This window comes from Syngnathoides biaculeatus, chromosome 6, assembly GCF_019802595.1.
Source record: "Syngnathoides biaculeatus isolate LvHL_M chromosome 6, ASM1980259v1, whole genome shotgun sequence".
Taxonomy (NCBI): Eukaryota; Metazoa; Chordata; class Actinopteri; order Syngnathiformes; family Syngnathidae; genus Syngnathoides; species Syngnathoides biaculeatus.
Window position 1 is genome coordinate 3,958,921 of NC_084645.1, and position 14,439 is coordinate 3,973,359.

Below are 14,439 nucleotides of genomic sequence, written 5' to 3' on the forward strand. Positions count from 1 at the left end.
GGAAAAACATACAGACTCACCCTTCATTATTCTAATAAATTTTCACAAACTTTTAACGAAACTCAACAACAAACTCCCTAAATACAGACAGACCATAGACTGTCCAACAAGGGAAAATAACACTCTGTACCACTGCTGTACCACAATAAGTGTCATTCTCTGCACGGCCCAAGACTCTTCATGATCACTGCTTCATCTATTTAATACTTTCATACATGCAAGAACTGAAGTGCGCAAAACCGGAAGTAAAATCAGCGAAAAAATGGACCAACATGGTGAAATTAGAACCTCAAACATTGTTTGACTGCACAAACTGGAGTGTCTTTGAAAATTCAGCAAGCTTCCTTGAAGAATACACGGATACTGTTGCTGCATATGTCAGTTTCTGTGAGTAGGTGTGTCTACCAACAAAAGCTTTTAACATTTTCAATAACAAGTCATGGTTTACTGGCAAATTGAGAAAAATCTGCAAAGCTAAAGAGAACGCATATCGTAGTGGTAGATACAGCCCTGTACAATCGCAGTTAAAACCATCTGACTAAAGAAATTAACATTGCAAAGAGGGATTATGCACTAAACCTGGAAAATCAATTTGGCACTGAAGTGTGTCTTCTGGCCATATTTAGTCATGACTGTATAACTCGTGTTTGAAGCATGACAACTGATCAGTTAACCTTAAGTGAACCTTGCAAAAATGTTTACGAGACGAGGAAGTAGGAATGTGGCAGTTATTACTAGCTAGAATTGGTTTAGTCATGATGATGCGATTCTCTTGTGATGCTGTTTATTTTATGATGCGATTCTCTTGTGATGCTCTTTATTTTCCTTTCATACTTTTGTGATGCGGACCCTTCTGATAGTATATGAATAGTGCAAGTCCTCTGTATCTTCGCACTTGTGATCTGCTTCAGCCATTGTCTGGAACGCATCTGTGTCTGGAAAGTTCTGTAAGTAAAAGCTTCGAAGAAACTGTTCATCGTCTCCACCCTGTATTTGGATAACAAACATTCTCACGAACACGTGGAGGAAAAAGCGTCCTCCAACAATTGGTGACCCTGACGTGATTTCGGACTGAGTTGTTGGTTGACAAACACAACATTGGCCGGCCAACAATCGACAAGGTGAGAGGACATTTATCCTCCATAAGTGATCATCTGTTTGTTCACTGGTGTTGAGGTCCGTGTCTTGTTTGAAATTGTGACAGTGTGAAATTATAGTTTCGGGCTGGTTGAACAGTAGGGGAAATTGTGGGTGGTATAGTCCTGGGTTAGAGGCTCAGGTGGGAAACCGTCGCGTCCCACCGAAATGGTTGAAAAGCCCAACAGTGTGTGGGAGTACCACTCTAAAAAGGGTTTAGAAGTGCCCTGTGTTCGGAGGTTGTGCTGACACAAAGCGGTTGTAAATCCCGTGACTGGCAGACAGACCAGTAGGTTGAAGCCAGTCCAAAACTTTCTGAACTGAGAGGTTGTCTCATTCTTTTCGGAGAATCCGAGAGACCAAAATTCCTCATTTGAAATCAAAGGACAAAGTGTACACAATAAAAATAAGTTGAGAAGAACAACCCGGATGAACAGTGAAATGCACAATTGCAATTTTATTTCAGGAGACGTTGTTTCGTTCTTTCAAGAATCCGAGAAACTAGAATTCCTCAAATAAAATAATATTTTAAGAGTACTTTTGAAGAAAAAAAAAGTTTGAGTGCTTTTGCTAAATTAAGGTTTGAGTACTTTTGTTTGAGTGGTATCGAGTACTTTTGAGAAAATAAAGAGGTTCGAGTACTTTTGATAAAAGATGATCCAAACCAAAATGCAGGGAGAGTTTGATAGGGAAACTGAATGGTTCGATTTGCGGCAAATACCAAACCATTCCGAACAAGTAGTGCTTAGTGAACAAGTCAGGAATGCATGTGATGTGTTTGTGTTTTGTCATTTATTTGTGTAATATGAATTTAATGAGGATTTGTTTTCTTTTGTATATACTTCTTATGCCATATGTGGCATATTTTGTCATCAAGGCATCAAAGCTGCCTGAAAAAAAACCGAGAGAATGAGAAAGAACAATTAAAAGAATGGATGAGGAAAATGGATGGTTTCCTCGAATGTCTTCAACTGCATGTTTGGTGGCATTATTGAGAGAAACGGAAAAAGCTTGTGTTAAAAGAGCGGCGTCTCTAAAATTGGAACCTGACACTGTTTTGATCATGTGAGTGAAATCCATTGAAATCACCTGTCCAGGAGCGTCCACGTCTGGATTGTGTACTCCCTGCGGTGGTTTTGTTTTAGGCATATTGTTATACCTACTGCAAACCCTGCACTCCTCCAGTTCACCTTCAACAATTTGTCTCATAAAAGGATGCCACCAGGAGTGGAGTCATCTCAGATGGGCTTCAGAAATTAGATTTTTTAATTGTGTCTGAGATGGAATCCATTTACCCTCTTTTCAACATATGCCATCCTCATCTTTGACACCCCCTTTTGACTTCCACACACTCCTTTCTTCCGAACCTGCTTTTTCCTGCTACATCTTAACTGTTTCTACTCTCACCTCCAGTTGATTGTCATATTCAGACTCACTTACATTTCGTTGGAGTGTTGGTTGGTACCCTGCAGTCTTTTTTGCTGCTCGATCTGCTAATTCGTTTCCTGCCATTATAAAATCATTAGTTCGAGAGTGACCTTTGCATGTTATTAGTGCTACCGCTGTTGGGAGCAGTAAAGCATCTTGCAATTTGAGAATCCCGTCCTGATGTTTAACGGGTGTACTGGTTGCAGTTTGGAAATTGTTTCACTGCCATTCTTTTCATGCAACATGAACTCATGTCTGCATACGCTGAATCTGTGTAAATGTTTACTGACTGTTTTTCTGCTAACCTGAGAGCTGGTGTCAATGCCAAAATTTCTGCTCTTTGTGCTGACTGTGAGGCTGAAATTCTTACAGCTTGGACTTGTTCAAAACCTGTTTCTGTTGGTTGGGTTACTCTAAATCCAGATTGCAGTCCATCGTTGCCCTTGAAGCAACATCCATCCGTGAAAAGAATCAAGTCCAGGTTGTCAAGCGGTGTTTATTCATAGAGTTCAGTGCGGTTCTCCTTCGAGCAGACCTTTAGCCATGTTTACTCCTTCATGAATAAAGAGAATATCCCCTTCAGCCATGTTTACTCCTTCATGAAAGTTCATGGTGAAAGCTTGACTTGTGACGTACTGGACTGTCCTGTGTGATGTTCCCACACTGTCGACTTTCTACCTCCCCCTTCTGATAAACCTTAACAGACACATCAAGATAGAACATACGGCTGTAATCAGGAATCGCAAGAGCTGCACCAGTGGAAAGAAGAGAGCAAAGAACTGGTTGCTCCAAGACGAGAAGTTTCAGATGGAGCTGCCAGCAAGAGGTCATCCACATACTGCACCAGGAGAACTCCATGAGGCAATTCAACCAGAACACCAACTGACGAAGACAGTTGTTTAGGAGTCCGGGGGAAAGGACAAAACCTTGAGGCAGGCGAATAAAGGAGTAAAACACCTTTCCAAGTGAAAGGAAAAAGGGATGGAGAGGAATGCAAAAGAAAGCAACAGCCAAGTCAATGCAAGTGAAATGAATGTGGGCTGATGTAATTTGGGACAATGTCGGGGAGGGTTCAGGACTGGCAAAGTGGGAGTTAGAATGGCCGCATTAATTGCTCGCAGTGTCTTTTCAAAATTTATGGTGTCCATCCAGAAGTGGTGCTCCAAAACAGAAGTTAGCAAAAATGTGTTAGACTGAATCCAATAAGCATCAAGTGATGAGGGATCGAGCAATTGAGAGAGAAATGAATGTTGCCAATCTGTGGCGTGTGTGCATGCCAGGACAAACGGACCAAGATCCTTCGCTGTGTGGTGAGGCGAAACCATCAAGGAGACATGTGGAGGACAGGCAGGCATAGAAGGATCCAGAGGATCCGCCATCATATACCATTTGAGTTGTTCAGGAGTCAAGAACACTGAAAAGGTGATACCTGGTTTGCCCGCAAACAAATCACCCATGTTCAATTTCCATATGTTGTTATCAATGTCCTGAAATGCCTCGCTATAGATCTCTTCCCCTGATCTGTCATAGTACAGAGTGCAATGCATACAATCAGTTACCATATCATAAGATCTGAGGTTACGGACCCAAGGTGACCAGAGAGTCCAAAAGTGCCCAGCCTTGAGCCAACCACTGGAGTCAATATCCACTCTTGCCCAATAATTGTCGGCAGTGGTTCATTCCACAGGGCGTTGTTCAACAAGCGGAAACTGGGCAGAGGCGGCAGAGCAACAGTACTGTAGGTGTTACCATGCGGAAATTCCAGGATAAGTCCATCAGGGCGACATCTGATGAGAGGGCACGTGGCGATGAGGAGATCTCTGGCCAAAAGACTGACTGGACAGTTAGGTGCAAACACAAAAGAATGCAAAAAAGTCTGTGAAAAACATTGAACAGTCACTGGAGTTGTCAATTGCAGGGCAGTTTCTTCACCCTTGAATTCAACAAGTGAGATGCTTTTTCTGGTCAGAGAGGTATCAGGTGGCAGGGCTTGATCGTCCTACCGTCAGGATCATCAAAGGCTCCTGGAGGCCTAAGCATGTGAATTCAGGGCTCCATCCTTGTTGCTGCTGCACTATCTGCTGGTGCTGTGTAATTATGTCCTCTCGCTCGGGATTGCTTGTAACTTCGTCGATTATAGCCACGTGCAGGTTGTTGGCCTCTGCATCTGCCTCTCCATCCGGTCGCTGTCTGCAAATGCGGGCCCAATGACCAGGCCACCAGTGGGCGCACATTGACCGATGAATGAACCTGCTTGATGCATCATGCACTCGGAACCGACAGAAGGAGATGAGATCACAGCAAAAGCAACTTCTTCCTGCTTTTTCAGATTTTGAAACTGCAGCATAGCAAGTTGTGTTTCTATACTTTTGTGTTTGTCTCCCTTAGAGTAGTTTTTTTATTTAGCATGTCTCCTGAAATGACACTTTAGATGTGACAACCACTGGTCGACCTCAGCACCGGAAAGGCCCGGATTGGCCTCCATGGCCTGCGCCACAGACTTGGGAACACCTTTCAAAATGGCTGCTCGGAACACTTGCGAATTCAAGGCGGCGAGCGTAGAGGCCTGTCCAGTTTTCAGAGTATAATCAGTGAGGGCTCGGTCAACAAAAGCCCAGGACTCCTCAACTGCTTTGGGAGCAAACATCCGATCTGAAATGACACACTCAGGGAGGGGAAACAAAGCATCTAATGCTGTAGACATGGTCAAATAATTTTGCCACGTAAGAGCCTGCTGATCGGGGAGAGAAGAAAAATTTGAATTTCGCATCAGAATATTCAACTTTGAAAGCGGACATGATTGTGCAAGAAGGACACGTTTATCACCCGCTGTTAACATTTGTCCCGTAACCGCTCTCTCGACTGCTTGAACCCAATTGATACCACCAGATTGTATAGGTGGAAGTTTCTGCATCAGCACACTCACATCGGTGGGAGAGAAAGTTAAAACATGGCAGAGCCTGTAAGATTTGGGAACGAGTCACAGGCCGATGAGGAGGAGAAGCCGGACTTCTGCAAGATTCCTTCGGTCAAGAACAGAGTCAGGGTGGGCACCTGAAAAATGACACTTTTATTCTGTACTCTTTGTTCTGTAACTTATCAATGTACAACTTGTTTTCCACTTCCCCACTCAAAGGGCCTCTACTAGCGTAGACAGCAAATTCCTGTTTTCTCTTCCGTCGGGCTGTTTCTTGTTCAGCGCGGAAAGCACCTTTCTGCTCTTCCACTTGAGCGTTCGCTTTGTCTTCATGTTTAGTGGTTATTCTCTCAAGTTGATCTCTAATATTTTGTGGAACGTCTTGGTGTCTATTTAATTGCGCCTTGTACATTCCTAGCTGATTCGAACGTGTGAATAGGTCGGCTCTCAAATCTGCAACTTTGTCCAATATTCCTTTTGATTCCCTAATGGCGGTGTTGACTCCAGCAGCCAGAGTTACCGCAACCGTATTCATGTTTGATGTTTGTTGTGAACAAGTGAGAGATGTTTGATCGTCTACATCTACTTCCGACCCGGAGTTACATTCAACACTGGAGCCTGAAATTCATCCAAAGCTTTCCTGACTCCATGGTAAGGTGACGGTACACATGGTTTATTTGGAGACAATGCCGAATGACGTTTCTCCTACAAGTAAGGAGATGGCGCAGAGGGCACTTTGGGTGTTGATGGTACCAGACCAACACTCTTTTCCTTGACAGCCAAACGGGACAATTTAACGCACATCCCATCCTCATCATCCTTGCTCTCGCTTTCATTTCCGCAACTTTCTTAGCATTCTCTCTCACCTGGCCAGAACCATATCCCTGCATATCTGAAAAAGCGAGCGTATTGGTAAAACATTTGGTTAATCATTACATTCCAACGCATGCGTTCCTTCGACAAATTAGATCAGACAATGGAACTCATTTCAAAAAACATCTCCGGGCTGTAGAAAAAATGCTAGGTTTAAAACATTATTTTGGGTCTGTGTATCATCCACAATCGCAAGATCAGGTTGAGCGCACGAACAGGAACATTAACGAAAAGATAGCTAAGGCTTTAGCTTCATCCACACTGAATTGGTTGCAAGCTCTTCCATTGGCATTAATGAAAATTCAAATGTCATTAAAGTCTTCTAAAGGTTGGGACTCCGTTCGAGTCATACTAACAGACCGTTTCCTGCACCAACAGCTCCACTGGCTACGAGTGACGTCCCAGGCCCACCTCCCAGGCTCAGACAACTAACCATCAATTTCCCCCATTTAACAGAAAGACTGCCAGATGGTCCCCTCGAAATGAATATTTCCGAATTTGTGTGGTTAAAAGTGATTAAACGACAATGATGGTCGGAACCTAGGTGGGCAGGTCCCTTCCAAGTTACTGAGTGGACAGCCACAGCAGTACGTCTTGAGGGAAAGGTGGACACGTGGTTCCACATCTTCTCTACACGACCCGCCAGGTCTGCCTCAGGCTCAGTGATCCCTCCACCTGACGACAAATGGAAAACCGTGTCTCTAGTGCCAGCCCATTGATGACATCATTCAACAAGCGTTGATTTCACGATACACGCCCAGAATAATCCTGGTGAATCTACCTGGGACCTAGTAGTCTAACCCCATGGTCCTGAAGAAGCAGACTGCGCCCCAGCTCGACTCATCCCAGAGGAAAAGATCCCTGTGTCAGCGATTGATTACTGCCGCCATTCAGAATGGATGAATTGCTCCTCCTCCATGCCCAATGCACCAGCCCCTGCCAAACGATGATGCCGCTGGTACCTTTATTTAATTTTATTTACTTCAGGTGTCGGATTCTTTCGAGTCTGAAAGGGGGATTGAAGTGTGTCTTCTGCTCCTATTTAGTCATGACTGTATAACTCGTGTTTGAAGCATGCTAACTTAATCACTTAACCTTAAGTGAACCTTGCTAAAATGTTTACTAGAGACCAGGACGTAAGAATGTGCCAGTTATTACCAGCTAGAATTGGTTTAGTCATTATGATGCAGATATATTGTGATGCTCTTTATTTTATGATGCGATTCTCTTGTGATTCTCTTTACTTTACTTTCATACTTTTGTGATGCAGACCCTTCGGATAGTATAAGAATGCTGCAAGTCCTCTGTATCTTCGCACTTGTGATCTGCAACAGCAATTGTATGTAACTCTTTTGTGCCCGGAATATTCTGTAAGTAAAAGCTTCGAAGAAACTGTTCATCATCTCCAGCCTGTATTTGGATAACCAACATTCTCAATACCCGAAATTAAATGAACACACGGAGGAAAAAGCGTCCTCCAACAGCGCTCACGACTCCAAATCAATCTGGTACGTATGAGGTGCATTTTTAAACAGCAGATGCATTCACAAAGCGGCAGGCCCAGACCTTATGACTTCATGCTGCCTCAAAGTCTGCACAGACCAACTTGCTGCAGTCTTCACAAAGATCTTCAGCAGGTCTCAAGAAATTATGTGAAGTACCAAGTTTTAAACACCCAACCATCATCCCGGTTCACAAGAAACCTGCAATCTCGGGTCTAAATGACTACTGCCTTGTTCCCTTGATATCTGTGGTCATGAAATCCGTTGAACGTCACGTGTTGGACCCATTGCAGTTTTCCTACCGAGCTAACAGGTCTGCAGATGAGGCAGTCAACATGGTTTTGAACGACATCCTCGAACACCTCAACGGCGTGAGAACCTATGTGAGGATCCTGCTATTGGACTTCAGCTTTGCGTTTAACACCATCTCCGAACTCTTCTCCAAGCTTCTCCAGGTCAGCGTCTCGCCTGGAATTTGCCAGTGGATCTACAACTTCCTAAGGGGGAGGACACAGCAGATGAGGCTGGGGGACACCACCTCATCCACACACATCATCAGCAATGGGCCACCCCAAGGTTGTGTCCTCTTCCCTCTGCTCTTCTCAGTCTACGTAAATAATTCCACCTCAAAATACCCAGCTGTCAAACTCCTGAAGTTTGCAAAGGACATCAGTCATCTGCATATCGACAGGAAGTGAAGAGACTGGAGCTTTGGTGGGGCCAACACAACCTGAAGCTGAACCGACTAAAGACTCTACAGATGATTGTGGACTTCACGAGGCACCCTTCACCTCAGCTTCCCCTCACGCTGTCCAACTGTATTGTGTCAGCCGCGAAGATCTTCAAATTCCTTGGAATAACACTGTTACAGGAACTGAAGTGGAAGACAACCATCAACTCCATCCTCAAAAAAAAAAAAAAAAAACAGAAAGCTATGTACTTCTTGTGGTTTCTGAGTAAGCACAGCCTACTAGCAGAGCTTCTGAGACAGTTCTAAACAGCTGTCATCGAATCAGTCCTGTGTACCTCCATCACATCTGGTTTGGTGCTCCCACAAAAAAGGACAAACTCTAATTACAACGAACAATCAAAACTGCTGAACGTATTGTTGGCACCACCCTACCCACCCTTGAGGAATTCCAAGCCACCTGAACAGGGACAAGAGCAGGCAGTATACTATCGGACCACCCAAATTCTAGGCACCAGCTCTTCCAGCTCCTTCGCTCGAGTATTCACTACCGAACAATGCACACCAAAACTAGCATGCATTCCAACACCTTATTTCATCTTGCAATTAAATTGTTAAACAGCTGACTTACAACGTACACCCAATTTTCTACCTCGAGTTTGTCATATCCTGCTAGGCCAATTAATATTAGATATTCAGTCACTTTTCACTGCATACACTCCCTGTCTAGACAACCTTTTCACAATGGTAATTGAACTGAACTATCAGTATCATGGACATTCTAACTGCTCTTACTGCTGCTGGAAGACTGCATCCTTTCCACAACTTTATTCATTTGTGATTTTTAAAAATAATTCCTTATCAATTGATTGTCTACTTTAAACCTTTGTCTGTGATAGATATAGATAAAAAAGAAATCAGGAAGATGGGAAATATTTTTCCATGGCAAGGTACTTCATGTAATATGAGTACACTTGCATCATGTACTGGGCGTTGTCACATTCGTATTTGCATTATTGGGCAAAGGGTTCCATAATTGCTAGCTAACGTGAAAAGAGAAATGTCTCACCGTGTATTTTGTTCCCAACAAAAGAAATTGGGTGGGACGATTGTGTCTAAAATAGATTTTGTCACATTGAGGTTTTAAGTTTTAAGAAAACACCTTGGTTGTGATTGGTGACAAATTTGACTTTCATGTTATTGGAGTGAACAGGATTGCTGCGTTCATCAGGCTTCAATCAAAAATATTTCTTCATCATCGTGGTGGCATTAAGCTTTGGAACAACAGTGAAGAAAATAAGTATTTGAACACCCTGCTATATTGTAAGTCCTCCCACTCAGAAATTATGGAGGGGTCTGAAATTTTCATTGCAGGTGCATGTCCACTGTGAGAGAGATAATCTAAAAAGAAAAATCCAGATATCACAATGTATGATTTTTTTAACGATTTATTTGTGTGATACAGCCGCAAATAAGTATTTGAACACCTGTCTATCAGCTAGAATTCTGACCCTCAAAGACCTGTTAGTCCACCTTTAAAAGTCCACCTCCACTCCATGTATTATCCTGAATAAGATGCACCTGTGTGAGGTCGTTAGCTGCATAAAGAGACCTGTCCACCCCATACAATCAGTAAGAGTCAAACTTGTAATATGGCCAAAATCAAAGAGATGTCCAAGATATTATACAACCCCCCATGGCTAGAAAGGGCTACGGAGAAATTGCCAAGCAGCTTGGTGAAAAAAGGTCTCCTGTTGGAGCAATCATGAGAAAATGGAAGAAACATGACGGTCAATCTCAATCGGAGTGGAGCTCCATGCAAGACATCAACTCGTGGGGTCTCACTGATCCCTAGAAAGGTGAGGAATCAGCCCAGGACTACATGTCAGGACCTGGTCAATGACCTGAAAAGAGCTGTGACCACCGTTTCCAAGGTGACTGTTGGTAATATACGAAGACGTCATGGTTTGAAATCATGCATGGCACGGAAGGTTCCCCTGCTTAAACCAGCACATGTCAAGGCCTGTCTTAAGTTTGCCAATGATCATTTGGACGATGTAGAGGAGTCATGGGAGATAGTTTTGTGGTCAAATGAGACCAAAATGGAACTTTTTACTCATAATTCCACAAGCCGTGTTTAGAGGAAGACAAATGATGAGTTCCATCCCAAGAACACCATCCCTCCTGTGAAGCATGGGGTGGAAGCATCGTGCTTTAGGGGTGTTTTTCTGCACATGGGACAGAACAACTTCACTGTATTAAGGAGAGGATGACGGCTGCCATGTATTGTGGATTTTGGGGCACAACCTCTCCCTCAGTCAGAGCATTGTAGATGGGTTGTGGCTGGGTCTTTCAACATGACAATGACCCAAAGCACACAGCCAGGAAAAACAAGGAGTGGCTCTGTAAGAAGCATATCAAGGTTCTGGCATGGCCAAGCCAGTCTCCAGACCTAAACCTAATAGAAAATCTTTGGGAGGAGCTGAAACTCCGTGCTACTCAGCGACAGCCCAGAAACCTGTCTGATCTAGAGAAGATCTGTGTGGAGGAGTAGGCCAAAAATCCCTCCTGCAGTGTGTGCAAACCTGGTGAACAACTACAGGAAACGTTTGACCTCTAATTGGAAACAAAGGCTCCTGTACTCAATAGTAACATTGTTTTTCTCAGGTGTTCAAATACTTATTTACAGCTGTATTACTCAAATAAATCATTTAAAAAAATCATACAATGTGATTTCTGGATTTTTCTTTTTAGATTATCTGTCTCATAGTGGACATGCACCTTCAGACCCCTCCATGATTTCTATGTGGGAGAACTTGCAATATAGCAGGGTGTTCAAATACTTTTTTTTTTCACTGTAATTCCATAAATGACACTCAATTTTCTGTGACTGCAGCTATCAGCTCACTGTTAAAAAAACTTTGCTTCGTGCACTTGAACGCGCAATTTCAAAAGTGTGCACGTTCATGTGCACAGACAATCAGACGAAGGGTCCCTGCCCTTCACTATCTCTGCTTGCCTTAGAGACCAGCATGGGTTTCATGTGGGCTTTCATGTTTGAAAAGATTTTTTTCCCTCCCTCATGACTGGGCACCTGTTCGCAACCTCTGTAATTTGCTGCGATTGGCTGCCCTACTGCGGCACAATGTGTCCCGCCTTTCTACAAAGCCAAAACGCGTTGTGCAGGTGCACTGAAATGCCGTGGGGCCTGTTGGCTAGCCACTGCAGGTACGGTCGGGGACTGAGGGTGGTTGGCAATGGTCAAAAGCCCCGAGCCAATCGGAATGCAGAACACGATGTGGGGGTTCTTTTGTGAATCGGGACACAGAACACAATTCACATTAATATGCAGGGGAAAAAAATAAATAAAATGCAACACTGGAAATAATTACACACACAGAAAAATATCTGTAATAGCAAGGTCATGTAACGTGAGCGGCGTTGTAGCGAGGGAACACTGAATTTGCAAAAAAGTATCTTTGTTCACCTATTTTGACAGTAAGACATATCAACAAATTAAGCAAAAAATGAATGGTCTTCTATTTGATGGCAGTCAGTACAGTGAAGAAAATAAGTATTTAAACACCCCGCGATATTGCAAGTTCTTCCACTGAGAAATCATAGAGGGGGCTGAAATTTTCATCGTAGGTGCATGTCCACTGCGAGAGAGATAATCTAAAAAGAAAAATTCAGAAATCACAACGTATAATTTTGTGTGTGTGTGAATAAATAAGTATTGAGAAAATCAATGTTAATCTTAGGTACAGTTGCCTTTGTAATTACAGATGTCAAACGTTTCATGTAGTTGTCCACCAAGTTTGCACACACCGCAGGAGGGATTTTGGTCCACTCCTCCACACAGATCTTCTCTTGATCAGACAGGTTTCTGGGCTGTCGGTGAGAAACACGGAGTTTCAGCGACTCCCAAAGATTTTCTCTTGGGTTTAAGTTTGGAGACTGGCTAGGCCACACCAGAATCTTGATATGCTTCTTACAGAGCCACTCCTTGATTTTCCTGGCTGTGTGCTTCGGTCATTGTCATGTTGAAAGACCCAGCCACAAATCATCTTCAATGCTCTGACTGAAGGAAAGAGGTTGTTCCCTAAAATCTCACAATACATAGCCGCGGTCATCCCCTCCTTCATACCGTGCAGACAGCCTGTCCCATGTGCAGAAAAACACCCCCAAAGTATGATGCTACCTCCCCCATGGTTCACAGTCGGGATGGTGTTCTTGGGATGGAACTCATCATTCATCTTCCTCCAAACACAGTTTGTGGAATTATGACCAAAAGTTGCATTTTGGTCTCATGTGACCACAAAACTTTCTCCCATGACTCCTCTGTATCATCTAAATGGTCATTGGCAAACTTAATATGGGCCTTGACATGTGCTGGTTTAAGCAGGGGAACCTTCTGTGCCATGCAGGATTTCAAACCATGACGTCTTAGTGTATTACCAACAGTCACCTTGGAAACTGTTGTCTCAGCTTTTTTTTCAGGTCATTGACCAAGTCCTGCCGTGTAGTCCTGGGCTAATTCCTCACCTTTCTAAGGATCATCAAGGTGATATCTTGCATGGGACTCCACTCCGATTGAGATTGAGCGTCATGTTTAGCTTCTTCCATTTTCTAATGATTGCCCAACAGTGGACCTTTTTTTCCCACCAAGCTGCTTGGCAATTTCTCAGTCGCCTTTTCCAGCTGTGTGGAGTTGGACAATTTTGTCTATGGTGTCTTTGGACAGCTCTTTGGTCTTGACCATGTTAAAAGTTCGACTCTTACTGATTGTATGGGGTGGACAGGTGTCTTTATGGAGCTGTGGGAGAACTTGCAATATAGCAGGGTGTTCAAAAACTTATTTTCTTCACTGTACATACAGCAATTAATGTATCTACTTTTTGGAGCAAATTATGACAACAAAATTGATCACCTGATAAGCAAAAAAAGATAATTAAAAGTGAATAAATCTATCATTTTGTTATTTATTATATTATTTATTATTCATTAATGAGAATAAAATAAGATCACACACCTTTGGGACTCATGGCAGTCTGTCCAATACACTTTGTTCCACTTCCGAGGGAAACAACTTCTTTTTCAACTGAGAAATAAAGGTGAGGGGTGATTAAATGAATCGTGGGTGTAAAATAACTGTAAATATACAAATAAGAAGTTTAAAAGGAAAAAGAAATGAGATCATTTTTTAATAGTGAAACCTATGGAGACCCGAAATCACATATAATACTTCTTTTTTTGCTTGATCTCAAGAATGGAAAAAAGTCAAAGGTACAAATATACTTAAAACAGTCCTTCACTTCATATTTTACCGTGTATTTCCATCTCCGTCCATCTAATGTTTATGTTTGCATACAGTATATCTCCAAAATGCATTTATTGCTACAGCAATAACCATGCCATGCTCACAAAAACTGCCTTACATTACAGAAAAGAATGGGTTTTTTTTTCAACTTATAACACTAGAAATTGCTGCTATTTAAACAAATTTAAAATTACTGCCAACTCATTTATTTGCAGCGGCGCGCTGTCTCAGCTGGAAAGCGTTGGCTTCACAGTTCTGAAGTTCCGGGTTCAATCCCGGACCTGCCTGTGTGGAGTTTACATGTTCTCCCTGTGCCGCATGGGTTTTTTTCCGGGCACTCCTGTTTCCGCCAACATCCCAAAAACATGCAACATTAATTGGATACTTTAAATTGCTCCTCGATGTGATTGTGAGTGCAGCTGTTTGTCTTTTGCCCGTTAACAGCTAGGATAGGCTCCAGCACTTCTGCGACCCTCGTGAGGATAACCGGCTAAAAAAATGGATGAATGGATAATTTCTGTGCGGCGGAACAGTGGATCAGCTGGAAAGTGTTGGCCTCACAGTTCTGAGTAAC

General features: G+C 43.0%; 1 protein-coding gene across 7 annotated transcripts in view; it reads right to left on the minus strand.

Moving 5' to 3' along the window:
* The window catches only part of adat1 (adenosine deaminase tRNA specific 1), a 77,512-nt gene that overhangs the window by 61,203 nt on the left and 1,870 nt on the right, over positions 1–14,439 (minus strand). For all 7 annotated transcript variants that reach the window (XM_061822335.1, XM_061822340.1, XM_061822338.1 and 4 more), the window contains one exon: positions 13,578–13,646. In XM_061822335.1, coding sequence (XP_061678319.1) covers positions 13,578–13,646 — 69 coding nt within the window. The remainder of the gene's footprint in view (positions 1–13,577; positions 13,647–14,439) is intronic.